Consider the following 22,467-nt stretch of genomic DNA (forward strand, 5'->3'; position numbering starts at 1 on the left):
TTGAATTGCCGGAAGCCCCAGGAGCTTCCCTCCTTTTTTATTTAATTTAGCTAACATGTTCTTGAGCGTGCCATTATAACGCTCCACAATAGCTTGTCCTGTGGAATTGTATGGAATTCCAAATTTATGTTCCACGGACCACTGTTTGCAAAACTGATCAAAGACTGTGCTCCGATAAGCCGCACCATTGTCTGTTTTTAAAGTTTGAGGCGTACCAGCGACTGAAAATGTCTTAATGCAATGATTGATGACATGTTTAACCGCTTCACCTCTTTGAGGAGTAGCCATTAGAAATCCTGAATAAGTATCCACAGTCACATGTATATACTTCCAAGGTGCAAATGATGGATATTGAGTAACATCCATTTGCCAAATCATTGAAGGTTTCAACCCCCTGGGGTTGACTCCCATAGGAATAGCCGTGCCTTGCTTTGAACATGTTGGACATTGCTGAATTATGGCAGCAGCTTCTGCAGCAGTAAGCTTAAATTGATGTGCTAACGCTTTAGCATTTTGATGAAAATAACTATGGCTGTCCCATGGCTGGACAGTGAGAACTGAAGTTACAGCACTGTCAGCTTTGGCATTGCCTTGTGATAAAATTCCAGGTAAATTACTATGGCTACGGATATGGGCAACAAAACACACATTCACACGCTGCTCCAAACATCCTTGCAACAACAAAAGCAAACGTAGAATATTAGGTGATATTCCAGGAGACAAATAAGAACCTGCTACAAAGGGTAACAAATTATATACATACAAAGGATCCACTATTAGATTAAAATCCTGATTTTGAAAATTTTGAAAAGCCAAAACTACAGCAGCAAGTTCTGCCTGCTGGGCAGACTTCTGCTCTGATGTCACTTTTGTATGCCAAATTCCAGATTTATCTTTCCAAACACAAGCACCAAAAACTTTCCCTCCATCAGTAAAGACTGTAGGAGCATCTGATATACTGATTACTGATTTAGGTCACACCCTGTCCCAATAATCTCTTTTTTTGCTGACTTTGACCCCCTCCAGGAGCCCAACATTGCGCTTTAAAATGTCCAGGCTTCCCACAATTGAAACAAGTGCCTTTATTAGCATTTCCTGCCTGGAGAGCCAGAGCTAAAGTCTCCATATTAAAAGTCTGACTCCCCACCTTTCTACATGCGTTTATCAAATCAGCAATCTCTCTCTCTCCGCTCGCAATAAGTGGATTTAGAATTTTTTTACAATCTGCATTTGCCTGTTCTACTGCTAACTTCAAAAGCAATTCATTCCGGGCAAATTGATTGTCAATTTGCCTTTCAATAGCCACTTTCAATCTGCTAATGAAATTTTCATAGGGTTCATTGTTTCCTTGTTTGATGTTAGTAAAGGTCTTCTCACCACCTTCGCCGTCAGGGAGAGCCCGTACGGCTTGGAAAATTAACTGTGGGAGAAGAATGAACCCCTCCTCAGGCATTCCATCTCGCTGTAATTCCACTGTTGTAAAATTACCAGATCCATAAAGCTGATCTGGAGTAACATTTGCTGTTCCCCTTTGAACTGCCAGCTGTCTCCATTTCTGATCTAACACCAAATATTGAGCTGGGGTTAGAATCATATTAAATAGAGCTCTCCAGTCAGCCGGAATCATTTTATTTCCATAGCCAACTGCTTCTAACAATGCCTGAGTGTATGGCGATCTAACACCATACTCTTTTGCTGCTTGCTTAACTTCCTTTAAAATCTTGAGAGGTAAAGGCTTCCACACTCTCTGCGGATTTAAAGCAGCATCCACACCAATTTCTACTGGATTAAGTTGAATCTCCACTCCAAAATCTACCAAATCATCTCCTGATAATTCCCCTCTATCTGTTGCTTTTTGAATAGCTGCAGTAACTGCATCTACTTGAACTCTTAAAGGCAAACTCTTCTCTTCTGACAAAGTATTTTCAGTGCCTGACAGTCCTCTGGATTTATCTGGAGGTGCTGTCGGTGGCAATATACGTACCGCATTGTAAGGCGGCAAACCTTCTTCGGGGGTGCTAGGAGCGGTTGTTCATGCGTAGCTAATGCATCCATAACCACCCTCCAGGTTAACAAAATTGAAGAAGGGGCACGAGGCTCCTCGTGCAAAAATTTCCCTATCTTTCTCCAGCACTCTACTTTAATACTACCTCCCTCTGGATAACACGGAATATGTTTCCAAACATACTGTAATAAGTCCTCAATTTCTTTCTTTCCTACTTCATGTCCTCTACTATGAACTCCAAACTTAAAACTATTCCCAGTGATCTCTCTCATTTCCCTAAGGTGCTTTGTCTGAGCTTTCGAGAGACCTCCCCCCATACTCACGAAAAGAATCTGTCTCCGTCCAGCGAAGAAGATGAGGGCCCAGTCGACGTCCGCGACGATGAGTATAGGATGCGGGAAACGTATAGCTTTCAAGCTATCACGCCAAAACGTATAGCCTTCCAAACTATCACGTCGGGGTCACCACTTGTGGTGGTCTGACAATTGAAAAATGGGAGACGCAGGGAAACGTCTGAGCAATTGCCAGCCCCGAGAGCACTCGGGTAGCAGTATTTATTAAGAAAATGCAAGTACAAAATCAAAACAATTACCTCAGCAGCATTATCTCAGCCAGGCCTCAGGAAAGATGATAAAGTTCCCGTGAGAATATCCAGGCACCAAAGGTCTCATGGGAATGGCTCAGCTAGGTACTGTGAACCCCCACGCACATTCCTGGTCTCTGAGCTTTGCAGACCCCAACAGGATCAAATCACCCATCATAAAAGCACTACTGCCCCCATGAGGAGCGTTTGTGATACCCCCAGATCTATACAAAGCTGTACAAGAACTTGCAGAATATTACCACACAGTTGCTTTTTGAAAAAGCACCTGTGAGGCAACCAAAGGTGCTTTTTCAGGAGGCAACTGGACTTTCTTGTTTTTCCTTTGAAGACATTTTGCTTCTCATCCAAGAAGCTTCTTCAGCTCTGACTGGATGAAGAGGAATGGAAGGATTTACATTCCTTACAGACAGCTGGTCATTTGCATCCTTTTAGAGGGTTGTTGAAGTACTTGGGAGGTTTATCTATGTCCTCAGAGTCTCCTGAGTAGTGCTCCTGGTTCCCGTGGTCTGCAATTGTTTCTCTCTCTGGAAATCCATTCCTATTCCCACAATCATTGAAAGGATGTTCATCCCAAATTGTATAGCTAAAAATCTGTAGAAATTTTCAGTCATCCAGATCATGGTTGTCCCAAAGGTGCTTTTTTCAGGAGGCAACTGGGCTTTCTTGTTTTTTCTTTCGAAGACGTTTGGCTTCTCATCCAAGAAGCTTCAGAAACAAGAAAGTCCAGTTGCCTCCTTGAAAAAACGCCTTCGGGAATATAAATCCTTCCATTCCCCGCTATCCCGTGAAAGCTGAAGAAACTTCTTGGATGAGAAGCGAAACGTCTTCAAAAGAAAAAAAAAAAAAACAAGGAAGTCCAGTTGCCTCCTGAAAAAGCACCTTTGGGACAACCGTGACTTGGATGACTGAGAATCTCCACAGACAGTAATAGCCATAGCTCCAGCCCGGGAAGATGGCCGTAAAGTGAATCAAGGAGAGTCGGCGCGGGTAGAAGAAAGAGAGCAGGCCCGCTTTTCCACACTCCCTCAGGACGGAGCCTTCGCTCGCTCTCTTCCCGCCTTTCGGCGACCCGGCTCTAACCCGGCGGAGCCGCGCCCACCGCCGCCCTGGGGAGTGGCAGGCAAACGGGTCTTGCTCCGGCTGCAAGCGGGGCGGAGAAGGCGGCGGTGATACGCTAAGGATGCGGGGAGAGACGGATGCCTCTGAGCTCCTGCAGAGCGCCTTTGGCTTTTCTCCGAGCGGGGTATGTAAGGTTCCCCCCCTTTATTCAGGTCTGATTTAGCAGCGCGCAACAGATAACACAGGGAGATGTCCGATTTGTTCCCCGCATGTTCTTTTTTTTTTTTAAGCGCCTTTTCTTGCCTCCGGACTGACAGGTGAGTTTCCACTTCGTGCAAGGTTTCAAGGAGAAATTTATTCGATTTTTTTTTTGCCGCCGCCCCCCCCCCACTCAACCAAGTGACTCCGGGCGGTTGGATTCAGCTCGCGGGTTGAGGAGCGGAGTTTTGACACCCGCCTCCCCCACGCTTTGGGATTTGGAAGGAGAAGAGAGTCTGGCGGACGCTTACCGGGCGGTAACGGCGACATGCTGAGCAATCCGACGGGCGCCCGACAGATCCCAAACACAGAAGAAGCGACAACGACCCGGAGGGATCCGGTAACCGTTTTTCCAGTTGCTCTGACACGGCTCTCCTAGTACACCTAGGTGTAACTTGGCCGAGATATATGACAATCTCATGCCGCCATTGCCCTTGCTTTTTTTTTTAAAAAAAATGTTTTATTAATCACCCAGGCTGCCGTGTCTTTATCTTATCTGAGAACCTATTCGGTCCAATCCTATTTAGATTTTCAAAATTAACCAGGATCTGCTCAATGCTGCCCCTTAGCTGTGGCAGCCATGGTTTAAGAAAGACGGTAGCAGGGTTTGTTGAATAGAGTCAAAGTAATATTAGGGCTTGACTTTCTGTGAAACGCTTCTAGATACCATTTGGGAAAGAATTATGCTTTTTGTCTGATTTGCGCTATTTCAGATAAATGATGCAGGCCTTCAATATTTTTTTAAAAAAATACCATTTATATGTAGAAAATAACGCTGTGAAAGCGAGGCCAGGATCTTGTCCTTTGATATCTAATTTTTTAGGTGTCAAAAATTATTTTGCACAAATAATCATGAATCCAAATCATACTAGTTCTCATCTACAAATGGATTGCACTGCTTTCAGATACAAGTTGACAACCTGTTGGCCATAATTCCATTGCAACCTGTTGGCCATAATTCCATTGCATAATTCCATTGCAACTGTTGAGTGTACAGTGTGAATAATTTTGGTTAATAATGATGTCAGCTTTAGTATCACTCTGAAAAAATTCCCGTGTTTTTTATCCAAATAAGACTGTGTTTACACAACACTAGGTACTCAATTATAAACCATTCAAACCCATCATAGCCTAAATCCAGCTCAGTTTATTAGTTTACAATTTACTGTTGTGTAAACCCTTCAAAAATGTGGCTGAATAAACCATGAATTAGGTTAACGCCGCCACCACTACTACTACTACTACTACTACTACTACTACTACTACTACTACTACTAGTATTTGCAATCATAGATTTTAGCAAAATACATATAAAATTACAGTTCACACCAGTTCAATACATCTCTAATATTAACAGTATTAATTATGGGGGGGTATCCTTTAGTATTTTCCTTGGAGCCATTGCAAACAATGTTTCGTTTTGTGTTTGTCTACATCAGACAACAAAAATTAGATTTTTTTTTCTTCTGAACTAGATTGAATCAGTTGGATTAGCAAGGGTGTAACAAATCTAGTTCTTGAGTTCCTGATAAAGTTTGCAGTGTAATAAGTAGTGATATAAGTAGTAATAGTTTAGTAGGTCCATAGAACAGAGCTGCTGAGAATAGATGCAACATCTATCATATCGTAAGAGGAGACTAACATTTCACTTTTCCTTTTTTACTCCTTAACATTTACTTCAGTACCATACCTCTGTTTTTTCTCTCTTCTATGTGTTCTGGCCCAAAATCAGAGGGTTTATTTCACACAAATGCAATTAAAATATGGGGGAAATCCTACCAGAATTATACAAGTGTTTCCTTATAGATTATCCATGGTAAGTATTTTAAAAATATTTTAATTTATAGCCGACCTGCATTTTTTTGGAAAGCACTTTCATGTGCTTTTTAGCTGTGCATTTAGACTTTGCTTTCAGTGCAGGAATTGTAGTGTTTTTATTTTTAAAAAAGCTAGAGTTACACTATTTTCAGCACCTGGCTTGAAAAAAAAATATTTTGGCAAATGTTATCTTTTATAAACATAACATTAGAATCTAAACCATGATACGCTCTGTTTAAGGAGAATGAACACAGTTCACATTCTGGTGTAAGTTCAGGTAATTTTTATGGTGGTGGGAACCCTTTTTCTTTATCATTATAATAGTATTTTCCTGGCAAAAAATACAGTCAGACTTCCTGGTGCTAGATATTCTTCATGGAGACGACAAAGACAAACATTAAGGAGACTGGAACAAAGAGTTCACCTTCAGTAAATGAGATTTCTGGTTCAGAGTTGAAAAGGAAATGATGAGAATTAAACCAATCTTTTTTGACAAGAGAGATCTGGATATTGGAGAAATATTTATACTGAATTATTATTGTATTGTTTATATCTTACTCCATTAATTTCCTTCAGCCAAAGTTGCATTGCTTAACATATCAACACACACACACGCATAATGATTTAATGAACTCATCCTGCTAATTCTTTCCTTCCCGTTTCCTTTCTAACCTTAATATAGGTAGTTCTTGACTTACGAACACAATTGAGCCCAAAACCTATGTTGTTGTGAGATTTTTGCTGAGTGAGTTTTGTCACATTTTATGACCTTTCTTGCCAGAGTTGTTAAGTGAATCACTGCTGATGTTAACGTAGTAGTAGTAGTAATAATAATAATAATAATAATAATAATAATAATAATTTAAGCAGAATCTGACTTTGCTTGTCAGAAGGTTGCAAAAGATGATCACACGATCCTGGGACACTGTAACCATCACAAATATGAGTCAGTTGCCAAGTTTTGTATTGTGACCATGGGGATGCTGCAACAGTCACAAGTGTGAAAAAAGGTCATAAGTCACTTTTTTTCATTTTTTTTCAGTGTCTTTGTAACTGCAAACTTGAACACCAGACTATAAAGATGCCGCAACAGTCATAAATATAAAAAATTGTCATAAGTTATTTTCCCCTCAGTGCTATTGAATGGTCACTAAACAGACTTAAGTCGAGGACTAGCTGTATAAGCAAATCTTGAAAATGCAATCTGCACAGCCAAAGTTATAGCAACACTTTTTTAAATAGTAGTGATGATGCATTCATTCTTTTATTAGGAGAGGTCCGCTGTGCTGGAAAAAAATCGCCTGTTACCTAGATAACAAATACAAATCGCTAAACACAGTGTTAGCTAGAGTGGTAGTTATAATTGTTTGCTGCTGCAATTAACGCGTTTTCTTTGAGCTGGCATTGGATACATCTGGGAATTTCTTTGCTTTACACAATGAGGCACTGAAAATAATACACACTTTTTTTAGCTTTCACAGTTATCTGCACATTACCTGTGCTCACATTTCCTCAAAATATTTCTTTTCTAAACTGTATTTGAGTTAGGAATTTAAATAAAAGTTCTAAAATATCAAGAATTTAATAAAAGTTCATTTGAGGAAAGAAACCTGGCCGTTGCTACCCTTTCCCTAGAAGTAGTCTTGTTTTGTTGATTTAAATTTGAATTTGAATTTGAATTTGCACAGGTGCCTTGAGCCTGCCTATTTTCAATAATATAATATTGCTGAAGATGTAGGACAATGGTGGCTAACCTTTTTGGGCTCCTGCGCCAAAAAATGTGCGCACATTTGTGTGCCAGCACCCAGAAGGCAATGCGCGCACCCCCATGCCCCCTGCGCATGCGCACGCAATCCCCCCAACCTGCACAGCACGGCCTCCCAGTGGCTTTAGGGAAGCTTCTGCAGGCTTTGCAGGCCGAAAAATGGGCCTATTTTGTCATTTCCGATATTTCCGGAAATACAGGAAGTGATGAAATGGGCCTTTTTTTCAGCCTGCGAAGACTTTCCTCAAGCCTCTGGGAGGCCAAAAATCAGCTGTGAGGCACGCACATGCGCAGTGAGGTAAGTTTGTCTTCGGCTAGGGTGCCCGCACAAATGGCTCTGCGTGCCACCTGGGGCACGCATGTCACAGGTTCACCATCACGCATGTAGGATGTGTTCCTATGAGAACAGAAGTTACAAATTTTCTCTATGCTTGGCTGTCTTAACATGTTTTAGCTGGTTATTGGGTTAACCATTTCTAGGTTGGAATATAGCAATAGCGCTTATTAGCAATATAACAATAGCTCTTAGACTTATATACAGCTTCATAGTGTTTTACAGTACTCTCTGAGTGGTATACAATGTCAGCATATTTCCCCCAACAATCTGGGTGCTCATTTTACCGACCTTGCAAGACTGAGTCAATGTTGAGACCATCAGGATCGAACTCCAGATTGTGGGCAGAGTTAGCCTGCAATTCTGCAGTCTTAACCACTGGGCCACCAGAGCTCTGGGGCAATATATTCAGTGAAAGGTAACCAAATAAGCTAGATTCCGACAGCAAACCTAGCCATGAAAATCTAGCCAAGATTAATACCAAACGCAGATTGTTGTATGAATGGACTTGCTGTATCCTTATATGATGTGGTTAAGTGCTTTTGTAGCAGTTGTTGTCTTGATGCCATCAAGTTATCCTTGCTGACTGCGAGCCAAGTCAGTGCAGCTTTCTTGACAAAGGTTTTTTTTGAAAGTTGCTTGCCATTGTCACATTCCTAGGGTTGTGAGAGAGAGAGTGGTCCAAAGTCATCTAGATGCCTTCGTGTCCAAGATCGGGTTCGAACTCCTCGTCCCCCAGTTTCTAGCCTGTTGTCTTAATAGCAATAGCACTTAGACTTATATACCGCTTCACAGTGCTTTACTCTCTAAGCGGTTTACAGTGTCAGCATATTGCCCCCAACAATCTGGAGCTCATTTTAATATTATAGTATACCAGACTAGCTGTCTGTAAGTGACTAATGCTATTTAGCGACTAATGCTAAAGAGCAATTTCTCAACTTACCACTAACATTTTAGAATGAAATAAAGTAGTTACAAAATTAAGAAAAGTAAGGCTGAGATATAAAGTTAACACTTTTTAGCCCATTCTTTGCATGCTCACATTTATTACTGTGCATCGTTTTCTTTCCAGCCTATAATCCAGTTGCAAATGAGATAGTTAATGTTTAATATTTTTCTAGTACTGTAGATAAGGGAGCCAGCATTGTCCGAAGTAATTTCCCTGGGCATGTGGCCAGCATAACTATATGCCAAGGCACACAGAACATTGTTACCTTCCCACTGAAGTGGTACCTATTTATCTACTTGCATTTGCATGCTTTCAAACTGACAAGAGCTGGAGCAAGTAATGAGAGATCACCCCATCATGTGGCGCTCAGGTCTCAAATCCCTGACTGTCAACTTTCCAGCTGATAAGCTCAGCATCTTTAACCACTGAGCCATCACATCCCTTATAGCAATTAGTCTTTGAATAAGAAAACAATGGTTTCAGTGGTCACAGAATAATTTAGTTCAGTCTTCCCTATTAAAATGCAAAATCAAATTGCCTCCCTGTACTTACTGGTAGTGGTACTGTACTTACTGATGTTGAAATAATCTCAAGTTGAGGCCTTTAAATGGGAAGTGAAAACACAATGCACCTGCTGTTCAGTGTGGTACTTGGCTTTCCCTCCGTTCCTCAAGATTGCTATTGCATCTCATGAAAACTGAGATCTCTGCCTTCTAGAAGCTTCCAGAAAGAAAAATAGATGAGACATTGAATGCCCAAATTATTGCTCAAAGAGTCACCGTTGGAATAACCGCTTCTTTCTGGTTCCTGTACATCACGCAGAGAAGTTCATATCAAAGAAAAATAGAATAAAATACAGTCGATAGAAAAATATAGGTCTTGTGTAGCATTAGGAAAAGCAAAACGTGGGAAAGAAGGAGTCCATAGTATGGAAAGTTAAGTTGTTTCATCTTGTGGAGCTTGTATGTGTAGGGAAAACAGTGGGTGGATCAGTCTGGAAATAACACCTTAGGATCAAAGGTTATGTGAAATATCAAGGTTTATTTGTCTTTAGTTCCACATATAAAACCTATTACTCATTTGCATGAGAAGCTGTAGATATGATAAGCTACAGAACGTTTTTAGATATGCTGTTTTGGTATCTGCTCATATTTCTCTACCCTAGCCATCTGTATACTGGAGACCAGGAAGAAAAAATGGGCACCAGAGTATGTGGCGGGAAAAAGCTGATTGTCTAATCATCTAAGACTCCACCATTGCCATGACTGGTCCGATTGCAGTGGTGCTTATAATTAATTAATTAATCTTTGCCAAAGTATATGCATTAAGGCATATATAACTTTCTGAAATTTGGAAATTCTGTTTTCTATGTTAAGATACTTTGCATTTTAAATTAATATTCTAGTTTTACTATTGTAATCATCTTAGTCTGTTTTGAAGTATTGCAATATAATATGTACTATTATTTTTTAAAAAAGTCTTCTCCTTTCAACCAAATTATTTATCTAAATTTCTGAGCGGTATAATAAATTTCCAAACACCACCTTAGCTCAATGGTTCTACCGTATCACAACACTGTAGACCATGGCTATCAAACTCACATTGTGATGACGGCATCAAATGATAGATCAGGACTTTTTTCCCCTTCGCAAAACCGGGGGTGGGCGTGGCCAGCGCATGACGCATCCAGCCCCTGGGCTGAAAGTTGGACAGCCTGCTTGAGACCTAATCTGATCATACTATATATAACGAACTTCCTGAAGTTTTTGAAGCTCATTTGCACAGGCCAGAGGTGAATGGTTAACAGAGAATGTATACTACAAATATTACAGGTAGTCTTTGACTTGCAACAGTTCCTTTAGTGACCATTCGAAGTTACAACAACATTGAAACAAGTGACTTAAGACCATTTTTCACACTTGTGACCATTGCAGTATCCCCAGGTCCATGTAGTTTACATTCAGTTACTTAACAACTGCCGTGATTCACTTAACAAATATGGCAAAAAAACAAGCAAACGTAAAATGGGGCAAAACTCACTTAAGAAATTTCTCACTTAGCAACATAAATTTTGGGCTCAGTTGTGATTGTAAGTTAAGGACTACCTATACACGAAAGGCTTGTCATAACTGAAAAGTTAATTTTATTTTGTAAATGGGCTATGGTTAATTTTGTTTCAGTTTTTCTTATATAATCTTCTAAATATCTGTAACCTAAGAAGTTAAGGGTTAATAGCAGTAATGCATTTAATATTAAGCAGTTTCTACAAAAACAACAACAACAACCCAGCAATAAACCAACCATTTATATCCTGTTTACCAGTATGGTCAGTTCCTACAAAAATAGCAGATGAAGTTCTTCCTCAATATTGTACTTGCACCTGTTCCTTATTTAACTTTTGAAGAAACGAATTTTTCTAAAATTTTAATTGTGTCTTAAGCAAGAAAGTATGTACTGGAATATAAGAACTTAGAGCTTCAAACTGTGAAGGAAGCAGCAAGCTTGTGGTTTCTAATTTTTGGCTTATTTTAATTTCTGTTTAACTGCGTGTCTTTATAATCAAGATGAAATTAATCCAGATTTCATTGGCTCATTGTGACATTGGCAGGCCCAGAATGTTCTTCAGAGGATTATAATTCACTTGTCAGACAAAATTTCTAAATTTCAAAGATTCAGACGCAAAAAAATATTTAAAGGATGTTTTAAAATATAGAAAGCCTGGAAAAAGCTGAATAACATTGTGAAAAGTGATTATTGGGAGAAATGCTTTTCTAAACTATTCTCAACCCTCAATGGTTGACAACCAGCTGTTTTGACTTTTACATTTTTTTGCATGTAGGAATTGGGAACAGGGCAATTTGGAGGCTTGGAAATATTTACTGAGCCATTTAAAGATTTTTAAAGCAACTGAACTATAATATACCAAAACCTTATGGAACAATTCATTGAAAGGTGGATTTGAAAAACATGAGAAAATCTGGTGGGCCAAGCTGGATTTTATTTACGAGCATTATTTGATAGATCATCCTATGAGGCAAAAGAAGAAAAGCAAAAAGAGAATAAGAAGAAAAGATAAATAAGACTTTAAAATGTGGACAATTGGGAAGATGTAAATTGGAAACTATAAAACTATAAAGTATAAATTCAGAACATTTAAGGACCAGAAAGCTGACTGTAAACCGCTTAGAGAGAGCTGTAAAACACTGTGAAGCAGCATATAAGTCTTAAGTTTATGTGGTGACAATCCCCCAGTCCTGACCTGTGTTTAGTAATTTTAATCATTCTCAATCATCCAGGTCATGGTTGTCCCAAAAGTGCTTTTTCAAGAGGCAACTGGCTTGCTAGTTTTTCTTGGAAGGTGTTTCGCTTTTCATCCAAGAAACGTCTTCAAAGAAAAACAAGAAAGTGCAGTTGCCTCTTGGAAAAAAAAAGCACCTTTGGGACAAATTTTGATCACGTGACTGTGGGAATGCTGCATCAGTGGTAAATCACTTTTTTTTTTTACTGCAAGTGTAATTTTGAATGGACACTAAGTGAATGGTTGTAAATCGAGGACCACCTGTACTTGAGAAGAAGGATTAAAACAGCCCCAGTTTCTCTGTAAATAGGAGAGTTTGTAATGCAGAAAGAACTGGAAACAAGCACCTGTGTGGGTCTGTTAAAGGAAAGAATCGAGCCAGGAAGAAGGCCCAGATGCTGGAAAGAGAAACTCCGACCACAAAACAAGCACCTTATCAGTACTGTAGTCTTCAGACAACAAGAGAAAACTTCAATTCTTGAAAAGCAGAGCTGGGGCTTTGGGGAAAGAAGGAGTCCAATTAGGATCTGGAAAGTACAAGCAGGCCTGAATACAAAACCCATTGCGCACAGCAGCCTAGATGCTGGGCTCTACAAGCTGACTCCAGGGACTGTGTTAGTGGGTAGGGAGGAAAGAGACCAGCTCTTTCACAAGTCTATAGCGAAAAGGGATTTCATGTCCAAATGGACTGAATTGGCTACAAAGTTGGAGACTTGGGGTGGAAAAGTAAAGATTTAAAGGCGAAATAGTTAAAATAATGAAAATGTAATGTAAAAAATGAAAATGTAACCTAAAAATACATAAAAACAACATAGAGATATGTCTAGCTTAAAGAAGAGTAGAGAGAGAATAGTAGTAAAGTATTACTTATTTTATTTATTGTATGGCACATTCACATATTTCAGTGAAAAGGAACACAAGTAAAATGCAAAACACAGAATATAAAATCTGAAATCTTAACTGAAAGATTACAAATATACAAGTTGCAAATATAATTTTTTTTATTTCTGGCAGCCAGAAATATTAGCAAAATCTCTATTGTATAAAGCTACAGTAATGATAGCGGAATAAGATAGGAGTTTAGTTTTGCAAAATACAAGTTTTGCATGGGAGAAACAAGTCTTTTTTTGGTCTATACCATTCTAAGGAAAACCCTAATAATCAAGATTGACTCGTATCTCTTGCTTTTATAACTAACCCATCTCAGGTAGTGTTTCTTCGGAGAACTAAAAACTTGTTTTAAAAATGTGAAGGTCACCTTGAGTAAAAAGTAGTGGTGTAGCTGAGTGCACAGGACTAAGCACTGATGACAAATATTTGATGATAATTCTATTTGATGCAGTGGCAGTATTTTTGTGGCAACAAATTAAGCAAACCAAATGGTTTTTGTGCTTGGACATTGTAAATAGAGTTTGACTGCAGCCCAATATTTTTAAGCTGAGTCATAAAATTTTAAAGGGTAAGAATGTAGATCAGAATAGGAACAAAAAAGTGGATAATAATAGATACACTGATTCCACAGTAGTAAAATGCAACTGTCTGAGCCATATATGATGGGGACTAGCTCTTTCCACAGATAAAGGCTGCATTATTCCAGAATTAATGCTCATTTCTGCTGACTGCAGAGTCTGAATGAATGAATAAGTAAGGCTGCATCTATCCAAATGAATGGTTTCTTTCAATATTGGCTGCAAGGGTCTATAGGAGCTACATCAAAATGTATTTTAGTTGTTATAATTGTAAAGGCATAAATTAAATTTTAAATGAGATTTGAATGGATAATAATTAAAAGTTATAAAGGTGTTACACTCTAGTTAGTAATTGCAGGGGAAACCTTGCTTTTTAATGCCTGGAAGGGAGGGGAATTGTTTTTCTTTTCCTTCCAGGATGATGAAGAGAAAAGAAAATATGAAATTGTAAACAGGACAGACAAAAGTATAAATATAATGATGAGAAAGATACTGAAACTTAGAAAAAGATATATGATTGAATTTAGAAAAGAATGAGATAATTAAAAATAAGGTTGAGGAAAGTAAGGGAAGGGAAAAATTATTGAGAAAATGATAAAATAGTTATAAGATGTGGAACAGAATATAAAGACGAATATGTAATTGAGTTTATTTCTGTATGGAGAAGTGATAACCTGGAATCGTGCTGTTCTCAAAAAGGTATTTTATTTATATTATGTTTTGTGAAAACCCAAATAAAATGTTTACAAAAAAAAGTATTTTAGTTGAACGTGGGCTGTGCACTATCGTGCCACTTAATTCATAGGCGCAGTTGATCTTTATTATGGGAAGATTATGATTCAGTTCCAGATAATAGATTTGCAACAATGCAAATTGCAACAATCCTACCTTGACAACGAAAGAAATTACTTCTTGAGTCAGGCCACTGTCTATTTAATCCAGCACTCCTGCATTTGTTCCTAACTTTGGATATTTGGAAATCATACTGGTTCAGAATATGGACAATCTGTGGGACTACGCTGGCTGATAACCCTTGACCAATCTATTCTTCAAGAATATAAACATATGAAAAACTAATTGCAATAGAAATGAGATTACAGGTAGTCCTTCCGTTAGGAACACAATTGGGACCTTAGTTTCCTTCATATGCTGTTGCTGTTATGAATTGAGTCAGACCCAATTTTACAGCAATTCATTATGTGAATCATTCAGATTCCTCAAGGGGTATTTTTTTTTTGTCTGATATTGGAAGGATGCCTTTGAAGATTAACATGAGCTTGGGTGGGATTATACCTTCTTTCCCTGTCTAGTGGCCTCAGTCATCCTCACCCATATTTGTTCTCCCTTCTTTTTTTTCCCCAAATCATGATTCATCGTTGCCACATAGTTGGAAAAAGTGGGAGGGGGGGTGATGTTAATTGGGTCGCTCTTAGTAGACAAAATAGAATTCTTTTGATAGTTCAAGGTTAAAGAGCGTGGTACAGAAAGAATTGGAACTTACTTTGGGATTGGTTCGTGTGATGTGATGATGAGTAAAAAGGAGATGGTTTGTAGGTTGGGACATTGTGGGGAAGCTGGGGCTTTTAGTTTCAGAATTTATTTATGTATTTATTCGATTTGATTCGATTTGTTAATTGTTTACAAGATAATAAGTATAAGTGTATACATAGTTATGAATACATGAAATGGGTACATATAAGAAAAATAAAAGAAACAATAGGCCAGGGACGGTAGGCACATTGGTGCGCTTAAGCACGCCCCCTATTCCAGGTGCTATTCTAATAAAAGTACTTTTGAGATTATGCTTGTCTTGGAGTTACTAACAGGAATGGATGTTCCCTGGAACACTGACATTCTTTCCTTTTCTCCATCTGCATCCTGCCTCCATCTCTCTTTTTTGTGGTTTCTGCTAGAAAGAGGAAGGAGAATGGATGTGCTAGTATGAGAGAGCAGTTTATATAGAGCGTGTGCAAGCAGGAATCTCCATATATGCTGGTCAGAGATCCCTAGTTTTTATAAACAGAGAACTGTATTTTATAGGCTATCAATCTTCATTTATATTTGCAAACTCAAGATACTATTTTGTTCTGGTCTGCTCTTTTTTTCTGAGTTTATGTTATGGCAAGTGTATAATTTTTATATTCTTTTCATGCTAGGTATTTTAACTAAAAAGGTGTATTATCCACCAGGCAACTATAGGATATCTTCTCTTGTACTTCTAGGCTCCCTCTCACCTTTATTATTTAATTTTTGTTTAAATTGGAGAGGACCATCAAGCAAAGTGAAGTATTAGCTTTCAATGACACATTGTTGTCCAAGAATGTTCCTGAACCAAGAAGCATTCCAGGAAAGGGGAGGAGAGGGGAGGGGAGGAAAGGAAAGGAAAGGAGAGGCGAGGCGAGGACAGGACAGGACAGGACAGGACAGGAGGAGAGGGAAGGAATGGAGAGGGAAGGGAGACGGGAAAGGGAAGGAAAGAGGGATGGGAAAAGGAAAGGAAAAAGGACGGGGGTAGGGGAAAGGAAAGGAAGGAATATCTGCAGTTCAGAGCTCTGTTTAAAGGAAATATTATTTTTGTTTGTTTCTTTTGCGTAATGAGCGTTTCTCCCTCCTTGTATAGATGAGAAATTCTCTCATATTGTTCATCTTTTGTGAAATGAGTTTTTAAAAATTGTTTTAAGAAGGGATACGATTTGGTGGCATCTTGTTTTAATTCACACATATCCTAAACCTGCCCCTGTCAGGATTAATCTAAACCCAATGCACAAACCAACTTTTAATTACAGCTTCTTGAGCTCTTTCTTAAAAGTTTGAATCTTGTCCCTAAACCAAGCTCCTAAAGTTGTGTGTGTACTGTATATACATTCATTTATTTATTGGCTTCATATTTCATACACTCAGTAAAAATAACAGCCTGTTCCTTAAGTTGGGCTCTAGAGATTAGTTGGGACTGTTACACCAGTTTGCCTACTGTGTCTCAATCTGTCTGCCTGAGCTCCTCAACTCTGTCTCGGTAGAGTTCTTTGGGCTCGTGGTCCTGAAGAACTTCAGTTTGCCTTCCTTGGGCGTGGGGTCTAAGGTGGCTTAAAAGAGCCATTACAACAGCCATCGGCCTATCCCAGGTCATCCATCCTAAACTCGGGGAAGTGGTGACATGTCTCATTTGTTTTTACTGTCAAACCCTGGCAGTGTGATCTGGAATTAAGGGTAGCTCTCTATGGCTCCTTTGTCATGGCCAGATCAGGCTATGTCTCCATGGCACCGTTCCTGTTGTGGGGAGGCAGGCCCTATTACCCAGCAACTGATGAATCCAGTAGAGTTCCAGAAATTGCTAGGTTTTGTTCCTGATGGAAACTTCTCCATCCGTACTGCATGCCTTCAGTGGCCTTGTTTAGAATGATCCGCTGGGTAAGGAGGACTCAAGAGGTTTGTCTGCAAGGCCATGCTGAAGAATTTTCCCAGCATCTGTTGGACAAAATAGCTCAGAGATTTGTGCCCAGTTAAATGCCAGAATCCCGCGCAGATGCCTTGGCCACAGTCTTGCCTTTTTGTATGGGAATGGTTTGAACCTGTTGACTAGAAACTGGGAGATTGGTCCCGCCTTAGGTACAAAGCCAGCTGTGTGTGTCAGCTTTGGAAGCCATATTAGTACCAGAAGCTTCCACACTGCCACATTCTTGAGCCTGGGAAAGTGGGAGGCGGGAATTTCGTGAAGCGTAGGTGGTTAGACAAAATAGCAGTCTTCTTCTAAGTCGTTATGGTATTTCTGCACCTAACTGAGGAATAGTTATGGGGATGTCTCAAGTTGGGACGGATGGTGATTGGGGCATGTGATGCAATGAGGGGTACAGGGAGGTGGATTTGTAATTTTTTACTTATTGGAGGGAAACCTGGAACTTTCAGATTCAGGGTTTCCCAGAAGTGCCAGTTGACTACTCTAATAAAAGGAGACTTTGAGAACACGTCTGTCTCGGAGTTATTGATTGGAGTTGAGGTTTTCTGGAATGCTGACAGGGTGAACTTGGGCCAGTCACATTTTCTCAGCTCTAGGAAGAAGGCAAAGGCAAACCATTTCTGAAAAATCTTGACAAAAAAACGACTGCAGGCGCTGGTCAAGGTAATCAACAGGAGTCAAACCAACAAAAAACCCCAAACCTGATATATTCTATTGTGATCTTGTTTCTATTTATGTTTAATTGTCTTTAGTGGTTTATAAACAATATTTTAATTGTTGGCTTTATTACACACTGCCCAGAGTCACATTTGTAGATGGGTGGCAATATAAATTAGATGATAGAAAGATAGAGAGATATACATAGAGATTAGACAGATAGATACCTGTTTCTCATAAAATAAGGCTGGGATTTTTTTTTTGACCCCCCAAATATGGCTAGGCCGTCTTTTCAGATGTGACTTAAACTTTCCCCTCACACGCACCCTTGCCTAGAGCGGTCCGCGGGCAGCTACGCCTCACCACCAGGCTGCTCCTAATGGCCGATCATGCAGAGTGCAGAGAGCTCCTACCCCTGCCAAGTGCCTTTGCCGCAGACCCAGATATGGTGCTGGCTGCAGGCCAGATCAGTGGGTGGGCAGCGGTGTGGATGGTGGCGGGGCACTTTGCGTTGCAGGACCTTCGTTGGCTGCCGCTTTCCCTTCTGCCGTCGCCCCGGCTTATGCTGCGTTCAGAGTGCTGCCAGCAGCGGCTGGACACACCTGGCTGCTGCTGAGAACCACCTGCCCTTTAGCAGGGCCATCGCTTTGCTTGACGGCGGCTGCGTTGACAACGTCCTGAAAGTCGGTGAGTCATTTGGGCTTCGGTGGATGGAAGCGGCGGCAGGAGGGTGATGCTATCGTTTCTCTCTCCCCCATGCCCCACTTTGCTTCCCATCCCAGAGCTTCGGGTCACGGTCTTGTCGGAGTCTTTCCCTCCTGCCTGCATTCTTCAAGTGGACTCTCTTGGCTCATTCAGCTGTACAGTCGGGAGCTCTCCTCTTGCTCCAGCCACCTGAGTCCCCCGTGGACCTTTCCCCTCTCTTTAAGCTTGGTTTCTCGGTCAGTTCCTTAAGAATACAGACTGGCGGGGAGGAGGAAGCTGAATGAATGAGTCAGCAGGAGAATCCTCTGGGACAGGGGTTGCCAACCTTTTGGACCTCAGGGACCACTAAACTCATAATTTTAAATCCCGCGGACTGTTAATACGAATTTTGATTGACGGTAGCTTGCTGACTTTTCCCCAGGGTCTCTGCAGAAAGCAGCAGAGACCCTGGGAAAATCCCAAAAATAGTTTGCAGGAAAATTTCCCACCCCGTTTTCCTACGGATCGATCATTCTTTATTTGGGATCGCAGGATACTGTCTCCAGCTTGGTTCTTAGGGGAGAGAGACTTTTGGCTTCATGCAAGGAAAGCAGCAGAAGTCTTTCTTTCTCTCCCCCAAACTCCGCCAGGAATGAGTCTTTGCCGGTGCAGCCTCTTGGAGCAGGATGCCTTGCAGGGTCCAAAGACTCATTTCTGGTGCAGTTTGGGGGAGAGAAAGAAAGACTTTAGCTGCTTTCCTTGAGTGTAGCCAAAAGCAGAAGAAAGAAGCAGAAAGAATCGGCCTGGTGGCCAGGTCAGGTGCCTGGGGCGAGTGGGGCAAGTTCCTCCCCTCCACCATTTACCCCCTCCCCTCACTACCTCATGTTATTCGTAATGCAAGTGACTCAAGCCTTGTGTTCCCAGGGGCCATGTGGGGGCGCAGCCTTGTGTCCCTGCGCAGCCTGGATTAATTGCTTTGGGGGTGACATTTCTCTGCAGGCCATCAAAATTTTCTCACGGACCACCAGTGGTCCCTGGCCCACTAGTTGGTGACCACTGCTCTGGGAAGCTTAGCAGGGAAAGAAGAACGGAGAGAGGGAAGAGTGTCTTTGGGATTTGCCAGGAGAAATCCAGCAGGTGGATTTTCCATCCTATTTGTGTCCTTCAAGGCGATGAAGGTGTGTGTGTGTGTGGGGGTGACTTCTTCCATTTAGGGGAGCGCTAAGGGTGAATGAATGAATGAGCGAACCTTCCAATCCAAACAGAAGAGAAAGGGAATCACCCTAGGGACCCTTGGGTGGAAATAGGGCGGAAATCCACCTCCTGGATTTCTCCCGGGAAATCCCAAAGACACCTTCCCTCTCTCCCTCCTCCTCTCCCTGCCAAGCTTCCCAGCGGATTCTCCTGCGGATTCATTCATTCAGCTTCCTCCTCCCCGCCAGCCTGTATTCTTGGGGAACCGACCGAGAAACCAAGCTTAAAGGGAGGGGAAAGGTCCACGCCCGGGGAATTCGGGTGGCTGGAACAAGAGGAGAGCGCCCGACCGTCCAGCTGAACGAGCCAAGAGAGGCCGCTTGAAGAATGCAGGCGGGAGGGACAGACTCCGACGAGACGAAGCTCTGGGACGGGAAGCAAAGGGGGATGGGGGGTGGGTGGGAGAGAAACGACGGCATCGCCCTCCGCCGCCGCTTCCATCCACCGAAGCCCGCATGACTCACCGACTTGCAGGACGTTGTCTACGCAGCCGCCGTCAAGCAAAACGATGCCCCTGCTAAAGGGCAGGTGGTTCTCAGCATCAGCAACAGCTGGGTGTGTCCAGCCGCTGCAGCATAAGCCGGGGCGAGGGCAGAAGGGAAAGCGGCGGCGGCGGCGGAGGAGGAAGTGGGCCGTCGACGAAGGTCCCGCGATGCAAAGTGCCCCGCCGCCATCCACGCCGCCCGCCCGCTGACCCGGCCTGCAGCCAGCACCCAACCCTACCCGGGTCTGCGGCAACGGCGCTTGGGGGATGGGGGGGGTAGGGAGTTCTCCGCGCTCCACCGTGATCGGCCGTCAGGAGCGGCCTGGTGGCGAGGCGTGGCTGACTGCGGACCGCTCCTAATGGGAAGTTCCCCCCCCCCGCCCTTCCCCCAAATAGGTCCAAATGGGGGGGCGGGGGCTTAATTTCACTCATGCCAATAAAACAGTGCTGGGCCTTCCTAGGGGCGGGGGAGCGCATTGGAGAAAGACGATAGATAGAAACATATATGTATGTATTGGTGGGGCGGGGAGGGAGGGTAGGTAGATAGGTAGCTCTTTGCAAAGGCCCGTCTTCTTTTTTCAGAATTTAATTAATATCTTGTCTTGATGTTTTAGGTCTGAATTATTGCTGGAAACTGCTGTCATCATTCCGAATAATCATGGTTGCAGTCGTCAATTCATCCTTTTTGAATTTTGAAGATGGTCATATTGTCCTGCCTTCTGAAGGGAATGGAGCTTTGTTGTTTGTCATGGTGGGGAAAGTATTTATCAATTTGTTTCTATTGCAGGTCAGAAGACACAGTCATCATCAGAGTTTTATGAGCTATTTCTGCATTTCACTAGCTATCTTTGACTTGATACTTCTGGGGATGATGACTCTCATTTTCTGTAACCGGAATGTTTTGATTGGGGAGATTAGATTTACTGAGTATCACTTCTGTCTTTTGCCTCAGATTATGTCCTTTGTGTATGGAATTTTGCATTATCCAGTTTTTTTGATAGCTGGCTTGGATTATTGCCTTACAATAACCCACACTTCCAAATATCAGAACAAGTGTTGGAAATCACTGTACACAGTTGCTGTAATACTCACATGGATTTCTGCGCTTGGTTACATTCTGAATCTTCCAAGCAGTTCTTCGTGGCTGAATATAAATAATAACAATTATGGGCATCAATGTCCTTTCTACATTAGTAGCCAAACTTACTGGCTCTCACTTGGTATGTTGTCCATAATATGCCTGGTTCTTGCTTTCTGTTGGTCAGAAATTATAAATATAGTGCAGTCCACTAAGCTGATTTCTTTTGAGAGAGACGTCGTTCTGTTATTTCCTTATGAACTTGAGGGCAGCTCCAGAGATCATTCAAAACATCTCTTGACAAGACTTCTGATCAGCTTCATGGGGACTTGGATACCGTTCATTCTGCTCCAAATGCTCCTTGTGTTACTTAATGCAGAGATTCCTGCCCACATTGAGATGAATGTCCCCTGGCTTTGTTTTGTCAACAGCTTTCTCATTGGGATTGCATGTTGGGTGAGAACCCAAGACATTGTGCTTCCTGAAGATTCTTGGGACATAGATCCATTCGTCAGCTGGAAATATTGCTTTACACCTTTCAGCTTTCAAAACACTAATAAAGCTGTAAATCCAGACAGCGAAATTGTAATCTATTAATGAACTACCATAGGATTATATTAACTGGATTGCAATCAGCGGAGAAAGCTGCAAGTTAAGTTTACGAACTACAGGAAAAGAGGAACATCAAATGAGATATTGGTTGAACATTTTCTCAAGTTCTGCTGTGTGTGTAGGAACATAGCAGTATAAAAGAGTACTATGTGTTTTCCAAGTTGAATTTCCAGCATGGGTTGTTATTTCAAAATAAAGTAATGGAGTCTCTACTATGTTGTTATTGATTGATGGACTGTGAACCATGTTGCTATAATAATTCAGTATTAACCAAGGATGTAACCCAACAAGTATCAAGTCCTTATTTGAGAATGATTACACATTCACATGCACATTTGTGGCCCACTGGAGGTCATTTTGCAGGGCTCTGGCAGTGCTGCTCCTGTCCCTCCTTGCACAAAGACAGAGGTAGCAGTCCTGATGCTGGGTTGTTGCCCTCCTACGGCCTTTTCCACGTCTCCTGATGTACTGGCCTGTCTCCTGGTAGCACCTCCATGCTCTGGACACTACGCTGACAGACACAGCAAATCTTCTTGCCACAGCTTGCATCGATGTGCCATCCTGGATGATCTGCACTACCTGAGCCACTTGTGTGGGTTGTAGACTCTGCCTCATGCTACCACTAGAGTGAAAGCACCGCTAGCATTCCAAAGTGACCAAACCATCAGCCAGAAAGCATAGGAAC

General features: G+C 41.6%; 1 protein-coding gene across 4 annotated transcripts; it reads left to right on the forward strand.

Moving 5' to 3' along the window:
- The first annotated feature begins 3,697 nt into the window (after positions 1-3,697).
- GPR160 (G protein-coupled receptor 160) lies at positions 3,698-21,997 on the forward strand. 4 transcript variants are annotated; one of them, XM_026705784.2, is made up of 3 exons: positions 3,780-3,856; positions 4,152-4,266; positions 20,707-21,997. In XM_026705784.2, exon 3 carries the CDS (start codon positions 20,751-20,753, stop codon positions 21,765-21,767), a length of 1,017 nt encoding a protein of 338 aa, XP_026561569.1. In that variant the 5' UTR covers positions 3,780-3,856; positions 4,152-4,266; positions 20,707-20,750; the 3' UTR covers positions 21,768-21,997. The 4 variants fall into 4 exon arrangements, with proteins under 4 accessions (XP_087789560.1, XP_087789559.1, XP_026561569.1 ...); XM_087933434.1 differs by lacking the exon at positions 4,152-4,266 and having other exon boundaries at positions 3,698-3,852; XM_087933433.1 differs by lacking the exon at positions 4,152-4,266 and having other exon boundaries at positions 3,762-3,856.
- The last annotated feature ends 470 nt before the right edge of the window (positions 21,998-22,467 follow it).

This window comes from Pseudonaja textilis, chromosome 4 (assembly GCF_049901715.1).
Source record: "Pseudonaja textilis isolate UNSWEBS1 chromosome 4, rPseTex1.2, whole genome shotgun sequence".
Lineage (NCBI taxonomy): Eukaryota > Metazoa > Chordata > Lepidosauria > Squamata > Elapidae > Pseudonaja > Pseudonaja textilis.

Excerpts from the sequence above, each read along its gene's own strand:
- GPR160 (XM_087933433.1), top strand. The coding sequence starts at position 3,790 with ATGCGGGGAGAGACGGATGCCTCTGAGCTCCTGCAGAGCGCCTTTGGC. Across the intron at positions 3,857-20,706 it reads CTTTTCTCCGAGCGGGGTAT|GTCTGAATTATTGCTGGAAA; the intron begins GTAAGGTTCCCC and ends TTGATGTTTTAG.